The sequence below is a fragment of the Embiotoca jacksoni genome, unplaced genomic scaffold (genome assembly GCF_022577435.1).
Source record: "Embiotoca jacksoni isolate LCO1_2020_lvr unplaced genomic scaffold, fEmbJac1.0.p SCAF_16, whole genome shotgun sequence".
Classification (NCBI taxonomy): Eukaryota; Metazoa; Chordata; class Actinopteri; family Embiotocidae; genus Embiotoca; species Embiotoca jacksoni.
This window is the reverse complement of record NW_027185296.1, coordinates 14,646,043-14,671,873: the sequence shown is the minus strand read 5'-3', so window position 1 is coordinate 14,671,873 and position 25,831 is coordinate 14,646,043. Positions and strand designations below refer to the sequence as shown.

Here is a 25,831-nt window from a genome sequence, read left to right as displayed (position 1 = left end):
AAATTCTGGCTTCAATCCATTGCAAATCTTTATTTGCTAAATATTTTTACTCAACAATGGTCAATTATTACAAGTTGAATATATATAATTGTCAAGACTCGTTAAGAATGATGAATAGAGCTCAGACAAGCTGTTAATTAGTCACACAAAGGATCAAACAGCGAGATATTCCCAATAGAAAGGTGAAGGTGGAGCACACTCACGTCATGACTTCTTTCAATGACTCGATTGCTTTCTCCAGCGTTATCTTATCTGGGTTGTCCTCTGACGTGTGTTTCTTTATGTCTGTCATGGTGAAAGAAAAGAAAAGTTAAGAAGTGGAGAGGCAGGAAAGGCGTAGAGGTGTGTGTGTGTGTGTGTGTGTGTGTGTGTGTGTGTGTGTGTGTGTGTGTGTGTGTGTGTGTGTGTGTGTCACCATTAAGAAGCAGGGCCACACTGGGCAGCCTCTGTACTGGTCTGATGAGCAGCTCCACCAACGTCTGCCTGCCGCACTCCGGCTTGGACTGGTTGATCTGTACAGTAAATGTGTTGGTGAGACATCATGTGACACACTGACTCAGAGATTAATCTTTGTACTGAATACTAACCACCATCTGAATGAAGGTCAATTCAATCTGTTCTACGAGTCATTGTTAACTCTACTTTAAACAGTCTACAGTGAATGGAGACGTCCTGGGTATATAATATAATATATAATGGACACGTCCTGCATATATAATATAATATATATTGGACACGTCATGGATATATAATATAATGGAAATGCAAATTAGTGGAGATTCGTGTCTTTGCATGCAATCGCTTCACCTTTGGGCTGAATACACCATAATACTTCTGAACATAAACACAAAGTAGATGAAATACCTTGAGAAAAGCATGGAAGCGAGGTTTCTGTTTCTCACAGCGAACAATCGTCTCTTTGCTCATTTCAAAAAAATTGACGAAAGGGGGGTAGGCCTTGACCAGCTCTCTAGACTGTAGACAGAGAAGAGGAAGTCAAATCAAAGGAATGAGGACGATGATCCACACATATAACACATACAGGGAGTAAACAGGACCAGCCATAGACTCGCTCTGACCTAAACATAGTGTTTGTTTCAGGGTAGGTAAGAGGTCCCAACAGCTGCTTAGTCTAGTCTTATATATTATTATAATATATTATACATGTTATTTTACTCTTTTCAAACCATAAGGGGCCCCACACGTATTACATACACTGCAGTAACTGAGCTAGCTAGCGTCTATGTGAGGTGAGGTGTATGTGAGGTGTTTAGGGAACATGGTAACTTCTAGCTCGGCATGCACATCGTTACCACCACCATAAATAAAGAGATTGTCAACACTGACTTCATCTGACACTAATTCATATGTTCTTGTTTCATAATGATTTTACTCCAAGTTTGAACACAGATGTTCAACAAAGTAGCACCAAATCTAAAGTACACAGTGAACACCTGTGTTGGACTCCAGGTAAGTGACAGGTAGCCATGTGTACAGGATGCACACTGTAGAGTATGTAAACATTAAACTCACATATTTGAGAATGACGTTTCCAACACTCCTGCTCTCGGACCAGTCTGTGAGGAGCTCCTCCAAGTCACTCTGATGAGAAACCAACAGGTGAACAACAATGACACCATCACATTCACTATGTCACAATGATTATGACACAGTTGAGGACATACTACCTTTATTCTGGTGTGAACGTCATGTATTTCTGGGATGCTGCCAAATATTGTCTTCATCTCCTCCTGGGCCAGGATGGGTCCTCCAACCTGACCCTCCTTTTCCAAGGGGACCTTGAAAAGCTTAAAAAAAATATGAAGAATATTACACACAAAAAGGTGTTAAAAGGTTTATTCAGCTAAACTCAGTGCACATCTCCCCACTGTCCACTAGATGTATGTGCATGAAAAAAACAAAAGCAGCCCTGTCTCTGAAAATGGGAAACAAACGCACAAAGCAGCTCAAACCAACACACACAACATTACTGCAGTCAATCAGCCTCAATAACATTGATTTCTAACAATGGAGAGATATCAGAGAGTCGAAGAGCACATGCAGCCAACAACTGGCAAACATAGCAACATCTGCATGGCTACTCAGCGCTAAGTGGACCACCAGGAGTCATTAGCAAATAAATAAAGAAGAAAGAGACAGACTGGAAGTTGTTGCTAAAAGTCACATCTATGTGCTTAAATTAAATCTGTAACAAAGTGTGAAGAAAGAGAAGGATTTTAAGTTATTTTATAGTTAAGAGGTACTACAGCAGGTGTTCCTGCTGTAGTACCTGGGCTGTATGGTAATATGAGTAATACCCAAGTGGACACGCTACACACATTGACACTAGTACCCTATATCATGCTAGGACCACTCCCACACTGAATTCACCAGGGTCTTCTTCAAGAACTATAAAGAATAGCATTTATTATAGTGGTAATATAAAATAAAACCAGCATAAAACCTGAAAATGAATGGTCTCTTATAAGTTTTTGTTCCAGTTGACTCATTTGGGGGAGAAGATAACATATTTTAATTTAAACCAAACATCTTGCATTTAAATTTTTACTGTTGGATCCCGTTAAAAATGAAATCCAATCAGTAGCCTATTGTCTACTGCCCATCTGAACATGGACTTATACAATCAGATACCCGAGTAATTTGTTGTAAGATGAAAAGTGGAACTGCTGCACTCAGAAAAACAGTTTAAGGATATTTTCCCTTGTTAATATGAAATGAAAAACAACCTCAGATTGACAATAAAAAGCAGTCATGAACATCAATCCGACTCATTCCCAGCAAGCAGGAAACACTGAACGTCTTTTATATTCATAGAATCATTTACAACTGTGTGCTCCTTGGATAAATGTCATGGAGCTACAGAAGCAGCCTGAAAGGAAGCTTCATCAACATGACGGACACACGCACACACGCCTACCTGTAGGATGGTACTCAAAATGTCCACATAGTTGCTCTCCGTCTGGTAGAGCTCCTTGGAGACCTGCCACCTGGCTGACTGCTTGCAAACAACCGGAGTCGAACTCTTGGGCGGCTTCGAACTCTCTGGAGGAACAAGAGAAGCAGGGAGGAGGAAGGAAAGTTCTTAATAGATCACTGGCAAACACCGCCAAGTGTCCATCCAACGTTGTTCAGCAATTATAATACATTTAAGAATTAAACAAATTGTACTAAGTAAAATCTATATTTATTGGAATAAAACTGTTCTGACACCTTTTACTTGCTTTACCTCAGCAGATGGAAACACAATTTTTCACTTTACTTCCTTTCTTTTTTTTTATTAAACCTTTAAGAAAAAGTGTGTACACACTCAACATGGTTTGTAGGATGAAGAATCTGTTTTCTCTGTTTTTAACAACAGTGCAGCACCACGGCTACATGATGACAGACACTGCAGACATGTCACATTTTACATTATCATTAGTCACCATGAGCACTTCATCTGTTCTTATATCATAAACAACTAGATCTGAAGGGAAGTGATGCTCATATTCTGTATGATAAATCACCAAAATTATGGAAAAGAGTTTGAGAGTAAGTACAGTTATCAGTCCCTCCACAAAACAATAAATAATATAAGAAATAAAAATGAAAGCTCTACCAATCTTTTTGCAGTTACATTTTTCCTCAACAGGACCTCTGCTGATGCTGCTTTATCAACAAAAATATCTCTACATGTATGGTTCCTAACTTCTCCTTATCAAAAGAAACCATGTGCAGGTTGACCAGACCAAACAGCACGAGAATGATTGAAGGGGTTTATGGGAAATGTGGTCTAATCATACAGTACATGTTAAACTACATGGTTTTCATACAACCTTCCAGCTGGAGGAGATTGCACTTTGTTGTCATACATGATGTGTTGAGTTGAAATAGTTTAACAGTTAAAGCATTTATTCTTACATAAAATGCAGCCTTTGTTTTCTACATGGTTTTGTAAAAATACATCACTTTTATAAAAAAAGATTAGAAAAGATTTTTCTCATTTTTTTGTAGAGTATGCTTTTTAAATCATAAGAAGTTAAAACATGACTCTTTATTAGGTAGTAACCTTAAAAAGAAACAACATTTTTCTTCATCTTCACTTTGCATTTTTTGCCCATATATGGCATTTTTACCAAAAAACTAAAATCCGAAATATAGAGATTAAATTTATCCACAAATTGCTTCTCGGTTTTGAGAAAAGTTGCATCAAACGTTTTGATTGCATTAAAAAAAAAAAAGAAGAAAAACCCTGTGTGAAATCTTAGAAGGATGGAGTTGTATGAAACTAATACATTGATCAATTTAGAATATCAATATGTTATGCCTCAGTGCCTAATTCCTCTAGACAACCCTGAGAGTGAGACCAGGTGAGGTTCAAACTTGTACTCCTCTACACTCAGATGGTCTGGGTGTGATCCGGTCCTTCAGTAGGAATTATTATTTTTTTGAACAGAACTGAAATGTGTTGTTTTTTTTTGTTTTTTTTTCCTGCTTGTCCTTCCAATATCTGCTTTAGATTAGCCTCAAACTTACCTGATATCTGCTAATAACATTATGAGGGTCCTACTTTTAATTCACCACCTGACCTGCAGACGCTCCTTCCTGCTGCTGCTCTTCCTCAGGCTGCTGACAGGTAATCAGGTGGGACACTTTCCTTCTCTCTTCCCTGTCTGTCCTAATCCTCCTGTCCCTGGTTCTCCTTCTTCTTATCCTATTCCTGGTCACAGTACTGTGTCCTACTCTGTCTTCTGGAACAGAGACATGGTCAGTGTGCATACAGTTCTCCAATGAGGAACAAACAATCAGCCATCACACAATCACTGAAGAGAGGGATGTTCTCTCACTGTCAGATGGTACCAGAGACGGTATCACAGACGGTACCAGAGACGGTATCACAGACGGTACCAGAGACGGTACCAGAGATGGTACCAGAGACAGTACCAGAGATGGTACTAGAGACAGTACCAGAGATGGTACCAGAGATGGTTTCAGGGAGGATAAAGCAGGTGTTATAGTTCAGTCCCCCGTCGTCCCCCTCTTACCTGCCAGGGCCTTGCATGTCTCCGGGGTGTTGGAGATGTCGAGCAGAGAGCCGATGGACAGGGAGTGCTCTGCTGACGGCCTCTTGCGAGGCGGGGGGAAGGGGGAGATCTCCGTCTCCTTGGTGAGTTGAGCCAGCGTGTCCCTGAGACGCCGACGCTTACGGTTACTGTTGGGGGTGGTGAGGGAGAGGAGGGACACGGCTTTCTTCATGGCCGGGCTGCCGTTCTGAAGTCAAAGGGACGAAAATAATCTTATGCAAACAAGATAAATTCAAGTCAAGTAAAAAAAAGAAAGAAAACAAGAAAAGAAGCTGCACTTCTTTTAAAATATGACACGGGAACTTTTGTAATTAATGTCACAGTCTGTTGAACAGGAAGATGATCTGTTGATCAGAATTATCATTTGATCCCTTTTCCTTTCTTTGTTCTTCATCTCTGGTCATAATAATAATATTAATAATAATGTCATGACTTTTGTCTGATAAAATGGTCACCGTGTCAGTGTGTGGGAGCGTGTTAGTGTGTGTGTGTGTGTGTGTGTGTGTGTGTGTGTGTGTGTGTGTGTGTGTGTGTGTGTGTGTGTGTGTGTGTGTGTGTGTGTGTGTGTGTGTGTGTGCACCCAACACCCATTAGTTGTTCACAACTGTTTTTCTGGGTTAAATTTGTCATAATATTTATGTGATTCTGTAATTGGAGTGGACCTTAATCTCAGCAGGACTGTGATGTCAAACTTTGGTATTCAGACTGTGGAAATTTGATGAAGATGTCCACTGAGAAACTCTCTAAGGGAGATAAGATCAGACTGACTGTGGAGAGATCCACTGGTACTTTACTGTACAGCTGGGACAACCTAGTTCAACCAGGTTTCAAATTATTTAGAATAAAAAGCAGCATAAAAACAGAACTGTAGCACTGAGACAGGAACAGGAGAAAAATAAATGAGATCATTTTTAAAAAGTTACTGAGAGAAAGAAAAAAAAAAAAAAGTAAGAACACGAGTAATCCAGTTTTATTTTTTGCCTATAAATCTTATACAAATACAAAAAAGTAATCCTCTTTATTTTGTCTGTACTTCATAAGCATATTGTGTCAGTTTATTAGTGCTGTTAATTTTGGCTTGTACTTATACAAACACATTAATACGTCCAATAACAGACTCACCTTCTCATACAGGTACATGGACTCTCCGGCCCGAGCGTCCATCTGAATGCTTCCCCAGAACCACTGCAACAGAGGACAGACGAGTCTTTTACTGAGCTCCGAGTCTCAACGAATGTGGAATAACAAACATTTTCCATGAAACCAATCAAACTGCAGAGTTCAGAACAAAGGCTGTATCAAATGTGGAGTTTTAACTACAGATAAACCACCATCTTCCCTCAGTTAACCCAACTCATCCACTGAAATAGAACATTATTATTGATCCTCTCTGTCAGCCCAGATGGAGAGTCAGAGGGCCTAGACGTGATCTACTGAGGTTCAACCTGAATCCTCATCAAACCTTGATTCTGTTTAACAGTCAGGATTATCTTCTGCTCCCTCTGGTGTCACTAACCTGCTGTCACCAAACCTCTCAGGATGCCGTGTTATTCTGTTATTCTACCGTGTTATTCTGCCGTGTTATTCTGTTATTCTACCGTGTTATTCTGTTATTCTGCCGTGTTATTCTGTTATTCTACCGTGTTATTCTGTTATTCTACCGTGTTATTCTGTTATTCTACCGTGTTATTCTACCGTGTTATTCTGTTATTCTGCCGTGTTATTCTGTTATTCTGCCGTGTTATTCTGTTATTCTACCGTGTTATTCTGTTATTCTACCGTGTTATTCTGTTATTCTACCGTGTTATTCTGTTATTCTACCGTGTTATTCTACCGTGTTATTCTACCGTGTTATTCTGTTATTCTGCCGTGTTATTCTGTTATTCTGCCGTGTTATTCTGTTATTCTGCCGTGTTATTCTGTTATTCTGCCGTGTTATTCTGTTATTCTACCGTGTTATTCTGTTATTCTACCGTGTTATTCTGTTATTCTACAGTGTTATTCTGTTATTCTGCCGTGTTATTCTGTTATTCTGCCGTGTTATTCTACCGTGTTATTCTGTTATTCTGCCGTGTTATTCTGTTATTCTACCGTGTTATTCTGTTATTCTGCCGTGTTATTCTGTTATTCTACCGTGTTATTCTGTTATTCTGCCGTGTTATTCTGTTATTCTACCGTGTTATTCTGTTATTCTGCCGTGTTATTCTGTTATTCTACCGTGTTATTCTGTTATTCTGTCGTGTTATTCTGTTATTCTACCGTGTTATTCTGTTATTCTACCGTGTTATTCTACCGTGTTATTCTGTTATTCTGCCGTGTTATTCTGTTATTCTACCGTGTTATTCTGTTATTCTACCGTGTTATTCTGTTATTCTACCGTGTTATTCTGTTATTCTACCGTGTTATTCTACCGTGTTATTCTGTTATTCTGTCGTGTTATTCTGTTATTCTGCCGTGTTATTCTGTTATTCTACCGTGTTATTCTGTTATTCTGCCGTGTTATTCTACCGTGTTATTCTGCCGTGTTATTCTGTTATTCTGCCGTGTTATTCTGTTATTCTACCGTGTTATTCTGTTATTCTGCCGTGTTATTCTGTTATTCTGCCGTGTTATTCTGTTATTCTACCGTGTTATTCTGTTATTCTGCCGTGTTATTCTGTTATTCTGCCGTGTTATTCTGTTATTCTACCGTGTTATTCTGTTATTCTACCGTGTTATTCTGTTATTCTGCCGTGTTATTCTGTTATTCTACCGTGTTATTCTGTTATTCTACCGTGTTATTCTGTTATTCTGCCGTGTTATTCTGTTATTCTACCGTGTTATTCTGTTATTCTGCCGTGTTATTCTGTTATTCTACCGTGTTATTCTGTTATTCTGTCGTGTTATTCTGTTATTCTACCGTGTTATTCTGTTATTCTACCGTGTTATTCTGTTATTCTACCGTGTTATTCTGTTATTCTACCGTGTTATTCTACCGTGTTATTCTGTTATTCTGCCGTGTTATTCTGCCGCGTTATTCTGTTATTCTGCCGCGTTATTCTGTTATTCTACTGTGTTATTCTGTTATTCTGCCGTGTTATTCTGTTATTCTGTCGCGTTATTCTGTTATTCTACCGTGTTATTCTGTTATTCTACCGTGTTATTCTGCCGTGTTATTCTGTTATTCTGTCGTGTTATTCTGTTATTCTGTCGTGTTATTCTGTTATTCTACCGTGTTATTCTGTTATTCTGCCGTGTTATTCTGTTATTCTACCGTGTTATTCTGTTATTCTGCCGTGTTATTCTGTTATTCTACCGTGTTATTCTGCCGTGTTATTCTGCCGCGTTATTCTGTTATTCTACCGTGTTATTCTGTTATTCTGCCGTGTTATTCTGTTATTCTGCCGTGTTATTCTGTTATTCTGCCGTGTTATTCTGTTGTGTTATTCTGTTATTCTACCGTGTTATTCTGTTATTCTACCGTGTTATTCTGTTGTGTTATTCTGTTATTCTACCGTGTTATTCTGTTATTCTGCCGTGTTATTCTGTTATTCTGCCGTGTTATTCTGTTGTGTTATTCTGTCGTGTTATTCTGTTATTCTACCGTGTTATTCTGTTATTCTGCCGTGTTATTGTTATTATGCCGTGTTATTCTGTTATTCTACCGTGTTATTCTGTTATTCTACCGTGTTATTCTGCCGTGTTATTCTGTTATTCTGCCGTGTTATTCTGTTATTCTGCCGTGTTATTGTTATTATGCCGTGTTATTCTGTTATTCTACCGTGTTATTCTGTTATTCTACCGTGTTATTCTACCGTGTTATTCTGCCGTGTTATTCTGTTATTCTACCGTGTTATTCTACCGTGTTATTCTGTTATTCTACCGTGTTATTCTGTTATTCTGCCGTGTTATTCTGTTATTCTACCGTGTTATTCTGTTATTCTACCGTGTTATTCTGTTACTCTACCGTGTTATTCTGTTATTCTACCGTGTTATTCTACCGTGTTATTCTACCGTGTTATTCTACCGTGTTATTCTGTTATTCTGCCGTGTTATTCTGTTATTCTGCCGTGTTATTCTGTTATTCTGCCGTGTTATTGTTATTCTGCCGTGTTATTCTGTTATTCTGCCGTGTTATTCTGTTATTCTGCCGTGTTATTCTGTTATTCTGCCGTGTTATTCTGTTATTCTGCCGTGTTATTGTTATTCTGCCGTGTTATTCTGTTATTCTGCCGTGTTATTCTGTTATTCTGCCGTGTTATTGTTATTCTGCCGTGTTATTCTGTTATTCTGCCGTGTTATTCTGTTATTCTGCTGTGTTATTCTGCCGTGTTATTGTTATTCTACCGTGTTATTCTGTTATTCTACCGTGTTATTCTGCCGTGTTATTGTTATTCTGCCGTGTTATTCTGTTATTCTGTCGTGTTATTCTGTTATTCTGCCGTGTTATTCTGTTATTCTGCTGTGTTATTCTGTTATTCTGCCGTGTTATTGTTATTCTACCGTGTTATTCTGTTATTCTACCGTGTTATTCTGCCGTGTTATTGTTATTCTGCCGTGTTATTCTGTTATTCTGCCGTGTTATTCTGTTATTCTACCGTGTTATTCTGTTATTCTGCCGTGTTATTCTGTTATTCTGCCGTGTTATTCTGTTATTCTGCCGTGTTATTCTGTTATTCTACCGTGTTATTCTACCGTATTATTCTGTTATTCTACCGTGTTATTCTGCTGTGTTATTCTGTTATTCTACCGTGTTATTCTGCCGTGTTATTGTTATTCTGCCGTGTTATTCTGTTATTCTGCCGTGTTATTCTGTTATTCTGCCGTGTTATTCTGTTATTCTGCCGTGTTATTCTGTTATTCTACCGTGTTATTCTACCGTATTATTCTGTTATTCTGCCGTGTTATTCTACCCTGTTGTGCTAACATGTACTATGTTATTCTGCCATATTAAGACTGTACCTGACCATTATCACTGTACTGAAACAAACTCTCCTCCTTCTATATTCTTTATGCTGTTTTATAGTTCTGTGTTTACACGTTTAAAGGCTTTCACATCTCAAAAATCAAACAGATTTTCCATTCTTTTTTTCTATTGACCCAAACAATCAATACTTCATTAATTTATAAAAGTATTTCTATTTTTTTTTTTTTACCAAACATCTTCTATGTCTGTGTCAACGTGAAACCACTTACCTCCTGTTTGACCACGAACACTATGTTGGAGGGACAAAATGGCAGCTCCTTTACCGAGTTCTCCTCCACCACCATGTGTGTACACCTTTCATCTCCAACCTCCAGGTAACCGCCACCTGTCACACAGAAAACAGGGAGATTATTTAAAAAAATTATACATATCCATAGACATAGGACCTGATTTACTAAGATCTCAAATAAAGAGTACTAAATTACGTGTTTTTTCCAAACGTTTGCACATTTATTTTGCACCCGTTTTGCAGGTGATTTTCTGAGTAATTGCGTCATTGGAATCAGGTGCAAATTGCTGTATTTAAATGAGGGTTTGCATGTTAAAGTGATTCCAACAATGGAAAACAGAGCGACCGCTAAAGGAAATCTGATCCCATTGAAGTTAAGAAATATAAATATAACAAGAACAAAACGCTTTATAGGAGATTATCAGCAAGAAAGTCAATACTGTAGGAAAAACAAAAAGGCGGAAAAATGCTTAATAATAAAACATGGTCAAATAAAAGAGGAGGACGGTGATGAGATCCTCTAACAGACACCGATCAGCAGGTCCAGATCTTTCTGTGATGAGCAGCTGACTTTTCATTCAGTGTCTGATGAAGCTACCTGTGAATTCTGCAGGACTCATTCAGGATGTGACAGCTCACCTGAACAACAGGACTGGAGGGAGATCCAAGCAGAGATACGCTGGAACCACCCAGAGGCAGCAAAATGCTGAGTTTTTAATTGCTGGTATTTCGTGGCTCCTTCTTGTTGTTGGCTGTCAATCATCATTCAGTTCATTCAATAACTCAGAAGTATCATCGCTGGACAAACGATATGTCTGAGTCATTTTCCCCCAAAATGGTTCCACGGGTGTAAAACCTCGTTCTCTACGTATTCTTTGGTTTCCTGCATCTCCTTCACAATAAGAGCAGCCGTCTCTCCAGATTTGCGCACCTGATTAATATGTTCCTTTCAGTCGTACTAAAATACACAACAATCACTTCTCCTGTTTCTACTTCCTGGTTCAGTAAATATCGTTGCAGGTGATAAATTGTTCTATTTGCATGTTTCTCAGTATTTTACACCTTCAAGCAGAAACGACCAATATTACATATTCATGCAGGCAAACACGCAAAATGGACGAAATGTGTTAAATTGCACATTTAAAAGACGCAATCCTCACTGCACGTCTTTAGTAGATCTGATTGGACATTTTTTTGCTGGTGGTTTGGAGTTTGCATGTGATTCAGTATGTAAAGAGTTTGGAGAGTGGGCTCATTTGTGGTCACTTTTCCAAAACCAAAATTGTAAATAAAGAAATGTGTGCGTGTGTTCTAATGTAAACTGCTGATGTTTGCATGTCTGGCTACCTAAATAAAACCAAATACATAAACCTGTGCTGCAGGTGGTTGTGTGTGCTGTGGTACCCACCGTGTTTCAGAGTCCTTTCCTCCATGTTGGCCTTCTCTTCCTCTGAGAAACCCAGAAAACTGAGGATGCAGTCCTGGAATGGAGGCACTTTGAACGCCGTTCGAAACTCCTCTTCACCTGCATGGAAACTTCTAAAAGAAACAAAGGAGAAAGAAATAAGGTGACTATCATTTCTACACTTGGGGTTCAAATTCTTCTCCATAATATCTTCATAAACAAAAAAATAGCCAGTGAATATGCTCTGTAGGTATTAAAACTATTACCGTATTTTTCGGACTATAAGGCGCACCGGATTATAAGGCGCACTGTGAATTAACGTGTCTATGTTCACACATAAGCCGCACCGGATTATAAGGCGCATTAAGCAAAACAACACAGTCCGGTAAATCAAACTCTGGGCGTGGGCTGCCCCACATGAATGCACTTTTAGTTCAGACATTACATTCCTGTTACGGGCCGATCAGGTCGTGACCCATCGTACCGTAATGCTCCGAATATCCACTGAGCGGAGCGGCTTCCTTGCTTACCAAAGTCATACTTACACATTTCAACAGATTTTTGAGCGCATTGTACCACATAAAATCGATCAATAAGCACAACAAGTAACCATACAGAAGGCGCGCTGGATTATAAGGCGCACTGTCAATTTTTTAGAAAATTTAAGGATTTTAAGTGCGCCTTATAGTCCGAAAAATACAGTAATTTCAAAGCCTCCTGAATATAAATTATTTTATATTAGTTCTTCATACAATATATTGTAATGAACTATTTCTTCATTTATTGCAACATGTCAACATAACAATAGTGAGTGATTTCACCAAATAATTTCAAACATCTATATACAGCAACATTAATAAAGTGATCAAATGGAATCTTATCAGAGACTGATATGAAAACTTTGTGAAGGATAACTGAGTACTCAGAGTTTATCAACCATTCCTTCTTGGCCCACATAACACATAGAAGTAATAATAATCATTAGAGCTGGATGCACTGACATGACCATAACAATCATCTCCCCATCTTCACTGCTGAGAGACTCTGCCTCTCTGAAATCATCTTTTATACCCAATCATGTTACTGATCTGTTGCTAGGTAACATAATTAGTTGTGCTCCACAACTTTTCCAGTCTTTTGTTGACCCTGTCCCAACTTTTTTGGGAACGTGTGACTTGCAACAAATAAAGAATTAGGATATTTTGTTAATAAAAACAATAAAATGTATTCTATGTTGTTTTTGATCTGTTTTCAATTAGAAATGGGTTGATAAGATTTGAAAATAATTGCATTTTGTTTTTATTTACATTTTACACAGCGTCCCAACTGTTCTGGAAACAAGGTTGTAAATGAACAAAACAAAAAATGTGTTAAAAATGATAAAAACACGTTTCAACATTACAATGGAACATAGACGTCCTTCAAGGATTTTCAACTTACACATCATCTCTTCTCTCCCAGGCCTTATGAATCCATGATGGAGTGAGGATGGGAGTCCCCATGCACACTGCCAGCTGAGAGACGAGGGCAGGACACGGGACACAAAACAAATGACTCAATGTGTAACCAAGAGGTGAAATAAAGGACAAAATACAAGGACATAGCACTACAAAGAAGGGCATGACATGGATGGAAGTAGTTTCTCTGTCAGTGCTCCCACTACAACTACCTCCCTAGTCTATTTTCATTACTCCTGATTAGGCTGTCACTCAGAATCACAATACAAAATACAAAAAGTACAAACTACTTCTACTACCTCAGGCACAGTTATAAAAAAAAAACATAATAATAATAAAAAATAAAATTAAAAAAAATAAAAAATAGTCTGTGCTTGAAACAATTCATTTGTGAGATTGTTTTTTTTAAATTCACCATCACACTCTGAAATAGAAAACAGTCTTGATTGCCGATCAAGCCAATAAGCTCTCACTGCATTTTGTTTTGTTCTGCTGGAAAGAAATTCATCCTGCACAAGAGGAAGAAAAGGGCAAAGAAGTGTATACATGAAACAACGGCAGGGAAGAGGAGAGAAATAGATCAAATAGAAAATAACTGCCAGGAAGGGTAGAAAGAAGTAAAGCATCAAACATCTGTTCACTCATACAGAGAAAAGCCAAGAGAATTAGAAGTTTCCATCTATTCATCAACTCATCCACCTCTCTCCATTCATCCCAATGGAGGGCGGCAGAAAACAGTCTTCTAAAATAGATCCAACAAAAATCTTTCTTTTTAAATGGAGTATGAAATAGATCCAATTAAAAATCATATTACAGTTTCAGACATTAGATCCCGACACTGGGATTCAAGCTAGCTGGTAGTACACGTCACGTAATGCTCATTCTGTGGACTCAGGAGGTGAAGGTGGGGGTGGAGCTACACAATCAGAAGAGGATATATATAAATATAAATCATCCAACTTTCAGAACATGAGTGCTGCTTCCCATCGTTGTCCTGCATGTTTATAAGGTTTCAGCTTTAATTTCTATTTCGGCTCATTCGTTTTGATTTCACACATATCATATTTCAGCTCTAGTACACGTTTCTGTGGCAGCACTGCTCATATCTTCATGGATTGTTGAGATTTTGGGCAAAGCAACCATTATTCTTTATGCATCAGCACACCACACCAGCGGGTGAATACAGCTGAAATACCATAAAACTGAAACCATGTTGAGGTGAATGAAAGATTCTGACAGAAGACAAAGAGACTGATGGATGGCTGCCATCAATTTATGGTGGTGGGCTGCCCAATTCAAGTTTCTTTTCTGTTAAATGTATATGTGGCGACACATTTCAGCCTTTTTAATTCATCTGTCCAAGAGGAAGACATGAGATCTGTGTAGGAACCTCTGAGTGAGCGGAGGGGGACAGCTGTCTGTCCACCGCTGTCTGTCCACCGCTGCAGCACCATGAAACTGACACTCACACAGACCTGCATGCTCTGACTGACAGCAGCACAGAGAACAAACATATAAAAGTGTGGTTACTCTTCACTGCAGTAGATGCTAACAATAGTTTGGATGTAAGAACTGAAACTCGATCAATCTGACGAGACATCTGGAAAGTTCATCACATACAGGCTGAGAGATGAAAAGTTTCAACAAGCTGGAAGTTCAGGTGTCGGTGCTGCAGGATAAAATCAGCCTGCAGCCACTCAGTCAACTAAATACTAACATGGGTTAACTATTAAAACTAACCATTAACCAGCTGATACTTATGGATGTGTTCATTAATTCAGTCTGAAACATCAGAGCGTCATCTGAGCTGTCATTTAGACATTCAAGAAGCAAATTAAATTATTTCTGCCAAACAAAGTAATTATAAAATATATCTGTTAATAACTGTAACTTGCCTAACGATTATTAAAAATAATGAGAGCAGAATGAGGGTAAAGAAAAAGGAAGCATGTACTAACCCTGTATTTCTCTCCACGAGTGGAGTAAGCTATGAGGTGAGTGACCTTGGTGCTGAAGTCTTTCCGGATGATTCCACCCATGTGATGAACCAGATTCACCAAGTTCTTCTACATGGAGATAATAAATACCAACACACATTCAGTACAAAGATGAATACCGAGGTGGAACATGCCTGACATTTATTCATCTGTCTGAAGATAATTAGTCACACTGAATAGCTCAGACTATTATGGCCCCGATTACATGACCACAACCAGCATGGTGTGAGCAGGATTTACACGTATGTGGTGTGGAAACGGGACATATGTGATGATGCCACATTGACTTGCTGGAATTAACACATAGACCGTTGTAATGGACCTAGATATGTTTAAATTTGTTCTTTGGGACCAAGATACATACTGAATGGGGCGGTGTAAACATCAACCAGTGATTGGTCTGTGTGTTAGGTAGAAGGACTACGAGCAGATAAAGAGACCTAACGTTGAGTTAATGAGCTCACCATCTCCTCTTTGTTCCTGAAGCCGGTGAAACACAGTGACAGGTTCATCATGGTGGTGGAGTAGAGAGGACGGCAGGAAAACTGGAGAGGCTGTGAGCAAGAGCAGTGGAAATCAGTAGCACAAAGGTTAAATGAACTGCAGGTTTAATACTTTATCAATCTGTATATTGTTTTTTTAAATGGATGATAACAAATTCATTCAGAGCAAAGATGAACACAAATTGTGATTCCAACAGATTATAGTTTTTAGGCCAGATAAAAGTCTGACATGGACCAACAACAGCCTTTCCCTTTCTATGACGAACATCTTCACGATGCTGTGTTCTGGTCCAACACGCAGAAAACATGTTTCCCTCAGCCAGAACGTCTGGAAACATCTGCTCAGCTCCAGGTTGAAAGGTTTAATAAGCCGTGCTTCAGACTGAGCTGAGATATAGAAATGAATTGAACTGTTGATTACACATTAATGTCTGTGACATATGTTATGCCCCGCGACCTTTGCATAGAATAAACATGTTGTCAATCAAAGACTCACTTCCTCCTTGGCAGCGCAGTGCAGCACAACAGGAGGGCCGACGATGCGGTTGTCTCGTTTGTACAGATATCTGTAGTCCGGAGAGTCAAAGTCTGGGAGCACAAACACCGTCTCAAACTCAGTGTTCTCCTCGTCTGGAAACTCCTGCACGGTGTCTGTCACTATGAACGGGGTGTTGATGTCCTGAAGAGGAAGAAGCAGAAGATGATGGATTAGTGCAGGACAGACTGGTGACGCAGAGGTAACAATGAGGCTTGTTGGCCTTGTTAGTGACGTTGTTAGTATTTTATTAGATGATTTTATTATCAAAAGATGTTCTTTTAAATGAGTAAAAACTAGAAAAAAGAAAGCTGAATTGATATATATATATATAAAATATAAACCTTTCTGTCAATAAATCCCATGAAAAGTTATAAACCACCGATGCTCGTTCAGCTCTCTGTTAGGATTTTATATTCAGAAAATATGCAGGACCAATTTAATGTGTTTTTTGGTGTTTTCAAAAGGATTTGTCTCACCAAGCTGTTTGGCCTTTGAAACTATTATAAGATCACATTTTTGCAGATATCAACCTTGTTCCTTATTGAAATGTAAGCCAGCGAGAACACTGCCACTTTAAGTCAAATGTCAAACTCACAGACTTTTCCGTGACTGAAGGCTGAAACTCCATCTCTAAATACTGGTTTCAGAGGGAAATAATAATAATAATAATACAACAATAACAGTAATTAGCTCACAGCTTAATATACTACATTTTAATTTATGTCAGTGAGCACTAATGCTACCAAACACACACAGATAATAACTAGCTAACTAACATTACAGCTACAGACATGGAAAATATTACATTTTGATAAATGGAAACTAATATTTAAACATGCAAACTAAATTCCCTGATATTCCTGGGCTTGGACCAAAAACATATAAAATTCCCTGTCTGGAAAAGAGTTTTAAAAATTCCCCGATATTCCCTGATATTACCTGATATCCCCTAAAATATTCTCTGATACTCCCAGATATTTCCTGATATTTCCTGATAATCCGAGTCGTGGGAACCCCGATTATACAACCTAATTGTTTTTATCATATCAACCTGTTTCTTCATTGAAATCTAAGACAGTAAGTACACTGCATACAGTGCTGTATTTAAAGAATTTCAATCTAAGTTTTATTCATTATGTGAGAATATTTTCTTCCCATCAGGTAGAAAGGACTACAGCACACAGTTATTCAGCCCTACACAAACAGCCCTGCATGACAACAATCAATATCTCCCCCTGAAATGAGAGAATCTGTTACTGAAGAGTAAAGTTGTTTAAATCAATGGCTTGAATACCAGTGAGTAAAGATTAAACCACAAACTCACTGCTGGTCTGCCTTTAAGCAGGGCTGGCAGTGCAGGATTATTTATGCTACTATCAAAACCATGAAATGTATTACCTCACAAAAAGATTGTTTAAATGGGTGACAAAGGAAGAACAAGAGAAGCACCGGTGGAGACACAAACACACAGTTACAGTGTTATGATGCATATTTCATTTCACACCTGTGTGTTAAAGTGACAGCAAAAAAACCTCCTGACTGTAGCTCTGTAGAGACCTGAGACCTATATTAACCCTGAGACCTATATTTATCCTGAGATCTATGTTAATACTGAGACCGATATTAACCCCGAGACCTATATTAACCGAGACCGATATTAATCATGAGGCCAACATTAATACGGGGACCGATATTAACACCGAGACTGATATAAATCCTATTTCACTCTCAGAAAGAAAGCACATTTACATATTTTAGAAATTCTTAAAATATTTCTTTAACAAGACATGACAATCAAAAATCAAAGTATTTTAGGTCAAATGTTCTGTATCTATTGTTTTTTTTATGTGTGGATTATTATTGGACTGTTTGAAACTATGACCTCTCCATTAACACCTGCCAAGGTCCCACTCCAAGTCAAATATCAAACTCTCTGACTGTCAGTGACTAAAGAGCTGAATCTCCATGAGATATAATGAACAGAAAAACATGCTGCTGTTGTACTGAACAGAGAAGAGAGAAATACTCTCCGATATTACTTGATACTCCCTGATATGCGCTCATATTCCCTGACCACTGAGAACCCTGACATGGAAACGTTTTGAATGCTATGGAGGTAAAAAGAAACGCCTTGAAAGTACTTTCACTACCCTGCAGCTGACATTTGAGTGTACATCTCTGTCCCAGTTCCTGATCCTGATCCAAATATCAACTGTTAAACCACGTGTTTAAATATTAAACCACAAATCAATTCAGCATCAGTGAGTTAGCCATGCACAACGATTGGAAGGAGCACCCAGTGTGATTTAGGACTCATGCAGCACTTCCACCAAAGTTTAGACAGACAGGCAGAAGCTGTACTGTACCATATTGACTATAGATTTTATCATCATTTTCTCCTCTGCTCCCGCCTCGCCTTCTCTTATCTTTACCACCGGTACCTCCATTACTCTGATGGCCTGAAAAAACCAACCAGCAGGAAGTGGATGTCAAACACTGGCATTTCAAAGAAGAAAGCAGAGGAAAGAAAAGAGGAGGGGGACAGAAGGTTGGGAGTGAATGAGATAATATAGAAAGGCAGAGACAAATATAAATGAACTGAGCCTACATGGGGACAGACGATAGGACAGTTGGGTTTTAAAAGCAGCAAGGAGCAAGTGAGGAAAAGAAGAGGCGGAGTCTGTGTCCTTGAAAAGTCAAAAAAACAGCAGCTTCAAACAAATATCGTCCTCTAGAGGGGCCGGCTGGGGAGGCCATTTCTGTTAAACATTAATACAAAGTTCAGAAGCCCTCCTGAAACAGAAGGAGGGAGAAAAAGGAGGTGCAGAAGGGAACATAAAGAAACTGTGGAAGCGAGGCCTCTTTCTCTACGGGCTGACTGAGGGCTGGCGGCGGGCAGTCAGGCAGGCCATCGGAGAGCTCTGATGGAGCTGTCGGCGGCTGTCTTTGGATGTGGCTGCTCTGCAGAATTGGCAGGGAAAAATAGATGATTTAAGCAAGAAGCCTTCAGAAGTGACAGGACTCAGGAGACCAGAGAGGAAGTCGTTGTAGCAGCACTTAGTCTGCAGCTGCCACGCCTTCACATCACCTTCATACGCTGCTGCTTCACCTACACTGTTTACTGGAGCACACAGAGAGGCAGTGGACACATGAACATCCTGACAGGAGCTCACGGTGTCAGACTGCAAAACCCATGAGGACTCGTTGGTCATAGTTCTATCTTGTGTTTTTCATTTGTGTGTTTTGTTCAAAATCTTTATGTTGCATGGACTGCAATGACAGTCTGCTTTTTCCTTTTTTTTTTACTGTCACTTGTGTATGTATGTATGTATGTGTGTGTATATACTGTATATCTATGGATAGATAGATAGATAGATAGATAGATAGATAGATAGATAGATAGATAGATAGATAGATAGATAGATAGATAGATAGATAGATAGATAGATAGATAGATAGATAGATATGTGCGTGTATCTATCTATCTATAGATATATAGATATAGATGTAGGGAGAGGGAAAAAAGAGACAGACAGACAGACAGACAGATAGACAGACAGACAGATCTACTATAAGAACTAGTCAGCAGCAGCCATCTTTGTTGTGTTCAACAATTTCACATCCATAAGAGCTTTTCATGTTCCATTATTTTTGTGCCGGGTCAAATTCTGGCAAACACAACAAACAATGAAGACAAAAAACCTGGAGGAATCTGTGTCTGTTCCCTCCTTATGAAACAGACAACAACAGTGATGCTGACCAGCTCTGGTCTGGACGACCTTTCACCTTCACACATCTCAGGGAACTTCAGGGTTAATTGAACAATGATGTACCTGCAGTGCTTTGACCAGCGCTCCATTCCTGCCTGCTTCTCCCACCACAACAACACGCGTCTCCACTTTGGGCAGCAAATCTGAGACACATGGACAGAGACACAGTGAAAAAGAGGAAAAAACAAACACACACGCACACATTTCTATTTTTTTTTTTTAATCCCATCATTTGTGTGTGAGGTGAGCAAACAGGAAGCCAGCTGGCTCAGACGCCTGTCCTCTCTACCAGCTCCACTTAGACGGCTGCGTCACGAGTCACAAAACGTGGAGGACATTTTTCATCGTAGTGACTCAACCGGGAATGAGTTGAACACAGGTTCATTTCTGTTTAACACATCAACAGTTTAAAACTGTGCAGTTAAGTAACTGTGGGTTAAAGTCACTTGATCACTTAAACCACATAGCTGTGTATCCAGAAGCTGCAGTTTAAACTCCAGTACTCGGTACTGTACTGATTACTGCCTCCTTCAGAGATCTCTGACTCGGAGGCTGAAATGAAACCTACTGCAGACGTGGTTCAGCTGAGGACTGACTTTATTATTTTAGTTTAGTATAAAGACAAACATAGTCAAACAAAGGCAAAACATAAAAGGATTTGTCTTTTAAAAGACAAATAGTAAAAACAAATTTTTAAATAAAAACTGATTCCAGTCCTGGGTTGTTGATTATGTGACCATTAAAGCAGTTGTATTCATTGCAATGCTATAAGTACATTGACTGCAAGAAAACCATGTAGTTTGTTTGCCAGAAGTCGCTGAAACTAATAACCATACGTACACTGTCAGATTTATTCTGTTCATATTATACTGTATATTTGATTCATACTGTAGTAAATTAAAAGGAAATAAAACAGCTGTGATGTGATGAGACTAAAACATTTAAAACATTATTAATTCATACGTGTTGGTGTTCTGTCTTCAGATATGAAAAACTTAACAGGGAGATGGTTTCACACTTCATGTCACTCACTGGAGGAATTAAATTCATTATTAGTATTGTATGGAAGTTTGATGATAGTATCATGAACACAGTGGGTTAATCATTTGTGAACAACGTGAGCAGCAGGTGAAACTGCAGAGCCCAAAAACAACAGGAATAAAATGTTGATAGAAATGATCATTCCTCTGCTCAGTGCATGCTGGGAAGTCCTCAGACACACCCACCGAACAATGTGGAGGTTGTCTGACATGTGTTGGCATGACAGACAACCACTTTACCAGCAGTGTGGTACAGTTGAACCTGTGCTTGTTTTAACACAGCAGTCAGGTGGAGTTCAGCACACGGCTGTGATGTACAATAGAGGCACATGTTGTCTCAGAGGAAAGTGTCTCCTGAAAGTGTCTCCTAAACTGCTCTCTCCTCACACGGAGGCATCGATGATGAGATTCAACTTTGGAAAGCAGAAGACACGCAAGACAAAAAAGAGGCCCCCTATGTACACATTCATTCTCACAACAGTGTGCACAAACCCACAACACAGACGCACCAAGATCTCCAGAGACCACGTTGAAGTCACAACACACCTGCGCTGCAACCACTCCCTTACATTCAACATTAGGTTCCTTTGAGTGGTTGTAGTTTGTGCTTGATTGCATTTAGTTTGTGTTATACATTACTTACAGGTGTTTACAATGTGTTGTCAATGCAATCAAAATCCATGAGGGTACACTTAATATAGGAAAAGCTTTAAGTATAATGTTTACAACTCAAAAGTAGCACAAAGTAGAGCGTCTGCAAACTGCAGTCAATGGGTTCATGTTGGAAACCTTTTTGAAATAAACTGATTATTGATAAAGGTTGAATGTGAACAGGGACATTGTGGTTTTTAGACAGAGGGGGAGACTGACCTTCCCCATCTTCAAATGTCATGCCCAGAAACACATGGTCCTTGGTGGTTTCAGCAATCCTGGAGTCATAGACCGAAGAATCCACCAACAGACTCCGGGCTGTCCCGAAAGTCAGTATGCTGCTGTCAGCCATGGCAGGAAGTGGAGGAGGAGGCCCCGAACTGTCCAAACTATCAGAAGTTACAGAGACACAGAGGGAGGACAAAGAGAGGGAGAGGACGGAGACACAGAGGGAGGACAAAGAGAGGGAGAGGACGGAGACACAGAGGGAGGACAAAGAGAGGGAGAGGACGGAGACAAGAAGCAACAGAGACAATCAGGAGGATGTCAACTGTCAAACTACAAGCAGACACCCAACTCTGCAGGACTTCAGACATCAGTCCAGCCAACGGAGTTAAGCTGGTGATAAACATCATCTCTGTAAAGATAAACAACTTTAACATGAAGTCAAATGTAATGGTGTGGCTGAAAACTAGACAAAACTGTCAAATAAGCGAAAACAAAACGCACATTAGATATCACAAAATACTCCTGGCTTCTCAACACATGCCTCTGATCGAAATGACAGAACAGCTGATAATATTGGAGAATGAACAGAAGAAGGTGAAGCACACCTCCGACATGACGTCAGACAGGTTAACGTTAGCTCCTTTCACCACTCAACTGTTAGCAAACGCTAAATATGTCCTCAACTATAATCGATAATAATAATAATTCAAACTTACTAGTACTTTTGATGTATGTTCACTTAGAAGAAATATTAAGAAAAGTAAAGGAAGTGGAGCTCAACCGGTCGCTGAACTAGTTATGTCCTGTAAACTCTTTAGCTTAGCTAGCTGCGGAGCTAGTAAGTCAACAATACAACGAATAATCCTCGAGAACTCCAAAACACTCTTTAAAATATCTGTAACATCTCTCCGTTAAGTCCCGCGTCCAGTATCAATGCATGTTGCTCTCAATGTGTAAAAATAGTCTAAATGGTGGACTTCGGTGTGTTGACAGCTAACCTAGCTCCTCCAGTCCGTCTGCTGTTAGAGCTCAATTCAAAAAGAAAGCGGACAACGGGGCCGCGCGCTGATTGGGCAAGAGTGACGGAGGCCGCTGATTGGTCCACTCATTCAAATCAGAATGCGTGCGCTGCCCTGCCGTGTGACGTTCAGGACTGTCGGACACATTTCGGTCATTTCCAAAAAATAAAAAGAATGAATTTTAAATAAACTTGATTTTACTTCATTTTAATTCTGGCAGCATTAACTCAATAATGTAGCAATATCAATGAGAATTTACATAAAAGGGAGTTTTAACTTAACCATTTCAGGTAGCCTACTCTATAATGAATTCAAAGGTTTATATTACTCTGTTTTATGAGTAGCCTATATGAAGCTATTCAGACCTACCTCGACCAATGGTGGAAGAAGTATTCAGACCCATGGCTGAAGTTAAAGTACCAATACAGCAATGTAAAATTACTCCATAACTAGAAAATGTCCTGCATGAAAAATCATTTTTCTTAAACTACAAAGGAAAATGTAGTCAAAGTATTAATGTCAGATTCGGATTAGTCCCCTTTGACTGAAATTCTTAGTCGCCCACATATTACGTTATTATATTATCAATACTGCAGCATGTTACTGCTGCAGCTGCTGGAGGTGGAGCGAGTTTGAACTACAGTCGCTGCAAAAAATGTTGTTTTTTGTTTTGTTTTTGTTTTTTTGTGACATGAAACAGTGAAAACTACATTTACCAAAATAGTTCTGGTTCTATTTTCATAATAAACACAAACGACATTAATATATTGGTAAGTGGTACAATATTAAAGTAAAATTCTATAGTTTACAAAGACTAAAGATATCGAAGATCACTCGACAGAGATTTACCCTCCTGCAAATGTTGTAGATATTTCAACTACGGTATTTCAGCAGGTATTGTTTTTCATAAGTAAATGTCAGATTTGTGATTGCACAACAACAATCCATGTGTGATGTTGCTGGCCCCAAAAATCAATAAGATATTAAAAGTTATTCCAGTACTGATGTATTCCTTGGCTACGACACTGATTTAACATTTGCTGCCGGCATCTATAATATTACCACAGGAAACTGTGATGTCTCACATGCATTATGTATTAAACTTTATTTCAACCATCATTATTGAAGCACATGCTTGAACATGTTTTCTGCCTTCAACATCTACATAAACACAAAACCTCACCATGGCAACAGATGACTGTTACCTTTCTCAGACCTTTCTCAGAGGTGTATTACAAGCTGCCCTATAAGTAATAGAAATGTGTGAAATACTTTCACGTGTCAGAGTTTTGGGTCCTCTGCACTTTAAAACAAAATTAGACAAAATTATACCAACCATCATCCATCAGTGATGTCATCAGTGATGTCATCAACCATCAGTGATGTCATCGTTGGTTTGTGAACGTTATGAAGCCTCCAGTTCAGATTCTGTCCGTCACCATCTTTGCTAGTTCGGAGCGGTTTGGAGCAGGAAGTGACCATATTTGGACGAGCTGGGGGAGGAGCCAGCGGTGGATCTGACCGATCTGATCGGAAACCTGACAATACTACGTCCCGCCCACCGATAGCTGTAACCTGACTGCACCACAGGCCTGTCAATCAAACAGACACGCCCCCAAAAACAGGTCTTCTTGAATCTTCTTTTCTAATGAATGAGGGATTATTTTCAGATGGACCTCCAGAACACTAATTTGGAAGAGTGACTTTCGTGAATGACATACAGGAAACTTGTATTTTAACCGAGGGACCACTGACAAAAATTGACACCAAGTGTGAGTGTCGGCGCCATATCTTTATTAATACATTCATCATGTGGACAACATGGAAATCATTACAAATTGTTCAATAATATTGTGTTAAATAAATGTACTGATGTGCTGTTTGTGCCTCTGAACCCATTCAGAGACCGTTAGTAGGGCATCTGTGGAAAGTTCATGTGTTGAATGAATGAACCACATTTCCCATAAACCCCACCACTTTAGCTTCTGCTGTTTCTCCTGGTCAACTAGTTTGGGGCTTGTTTTGAGTGTCTGAGAAGTTTAAGGAGCCTTGCTATCTATAAATTAAGTTTTTTTGTTTTTTTTAATGAAGCAAGTTTTGTTTTAAAGTCTAACTTTGTGCTTTAATTACTTCAGCAGTGCTATTGAGTATCAGTAATGCAGATAAATGGCAGTGCATTATAGAGTCATTGTGCAAATAATTCAGGGATTGATTGGATTTGCATTACCTATTGGAATTGCAGGACAACCCCTCGCCCCCAACGTAACCAGATCGTAACCTGTATTTCATCACATACTTAAATGTGTGGAAAAGCCATGTTTTCCCACTTCCTTTCCTATTTCTTTTTTTCTTTTAAAACCCAACTTGTTATAGTTACATTTCATTTTAATACATGCTTAAATCAAAATGAAACAAGCTGCAATGGGTTCCTCTCAGACAGCTCATGAATTCACCTCTTGCTGGCTCAGAGTTTAACAACATCTTGTTTGAACACCATCTCTTCTTGACTCCAGTCTTGTCTGGGAGTCTGTTGGAAGTGTTGAAAAAACATCACATCTTTTTTCCTCTCAGTCTCAGAGTTTGTGCTGAGTTTAGCAGTCTCTGTGTTTCAATCATCTGTTCAACAGACAGCAGAGAGATTTTTACAGGAACAACAAATTCACTGTTACAACACAAGTGAAAGGCTGGTGTTCTCCTCGTGTTCATGAGTCTACAATGATGACCGAGAGAGTCAGAGAAGATGTAAATATATCCTTAAAGTCAAGTTAAAAGAAGGAGCTTTAAGCAGGAAAACTGAGCAACAACACTGCAAAGCCTGGTGAAAGTCACCTGCCTGGAGCTCAACAAACTAACATACATGGCTATCTGAGTTTTCCCCATTGTTTCTATTGTATATATATATATATATATATATATATATATATATATATATATATATAGAGAG

The 25,831-nt window shown here is 39.0% G+C and overlaps 1 protein-coding gene across 1 annotated transcript in view; it reads right to left on the bottom strand.

The window, feature by feature from the left end:
- Nucleotides 1-22,872, bottom strand: part of ect2 (epithelial cell transforming 2) — a 39,969-nt gene extending 17,097 nt beyond the window's left edge. Inside the window, exons 1-18 of the mRNA XM_069151071.1 lie at nt 22,585-22,872; nt 21,860-22,029; nt 20,013-20,092; nt 18,546-18,638; nt 16,138-16,320; nt 15,603-15,692; nt 15,100-15,207; nt 13,125-13,198; nt 11,688-11,818; nt 10,260-10,375; nt 6,207-6,269; nt 5,046-5,271; nt 2,939-3,063; nt 1,689-1,808; nt 1,534-1,602; nt 865-975; nt 416-512; nt 204-285 (exon numbers count right to left, since the gene is read on the bottom strand). Coding sequence (XP_069007172.1) covers nt 204-285; nt 416-512; nt 865-975; nt 1,534-1,602; nt 1,689-1,808; nt 2,939-3,063; nt 5,046-5,271; nt 6,207-6,269; nt 10,260-10,375; nt 11,688-11,818; nt 13,125-13,198; nt 15,100-15,207; nt 15,603-15,692; nt 16,138-16,320; nt 18,546-18,638; nt 20,013-20,092; nt 21,860-21,992 — 1,901 coding nt within the window. The 5' untranslated portion in view covers nt 21,993-22,029; nt 22,585-22,872. The remainder of the gene's footprint in view (nt 1-203; nt 286-415; nt 513-864; nt 976-1,533; nt 1,603-1,688; nt 1,809-2,938; nt 3,064-5,045; nt 5,272-6,206; nt 6,270-10,259; nt 10,376-11,687; nt 11,819-13,124; nt 13,199-15,099; nt 15,208-15,602; nt 15,693-16,137; nt 16,321-18,545; nt 18,639-20,012; nt 20,093-21,859; nt 22,030-22,584) is intronic.
- Nucleotides 22,873-25,831: the final 2,959 nt, after the last annotated feature.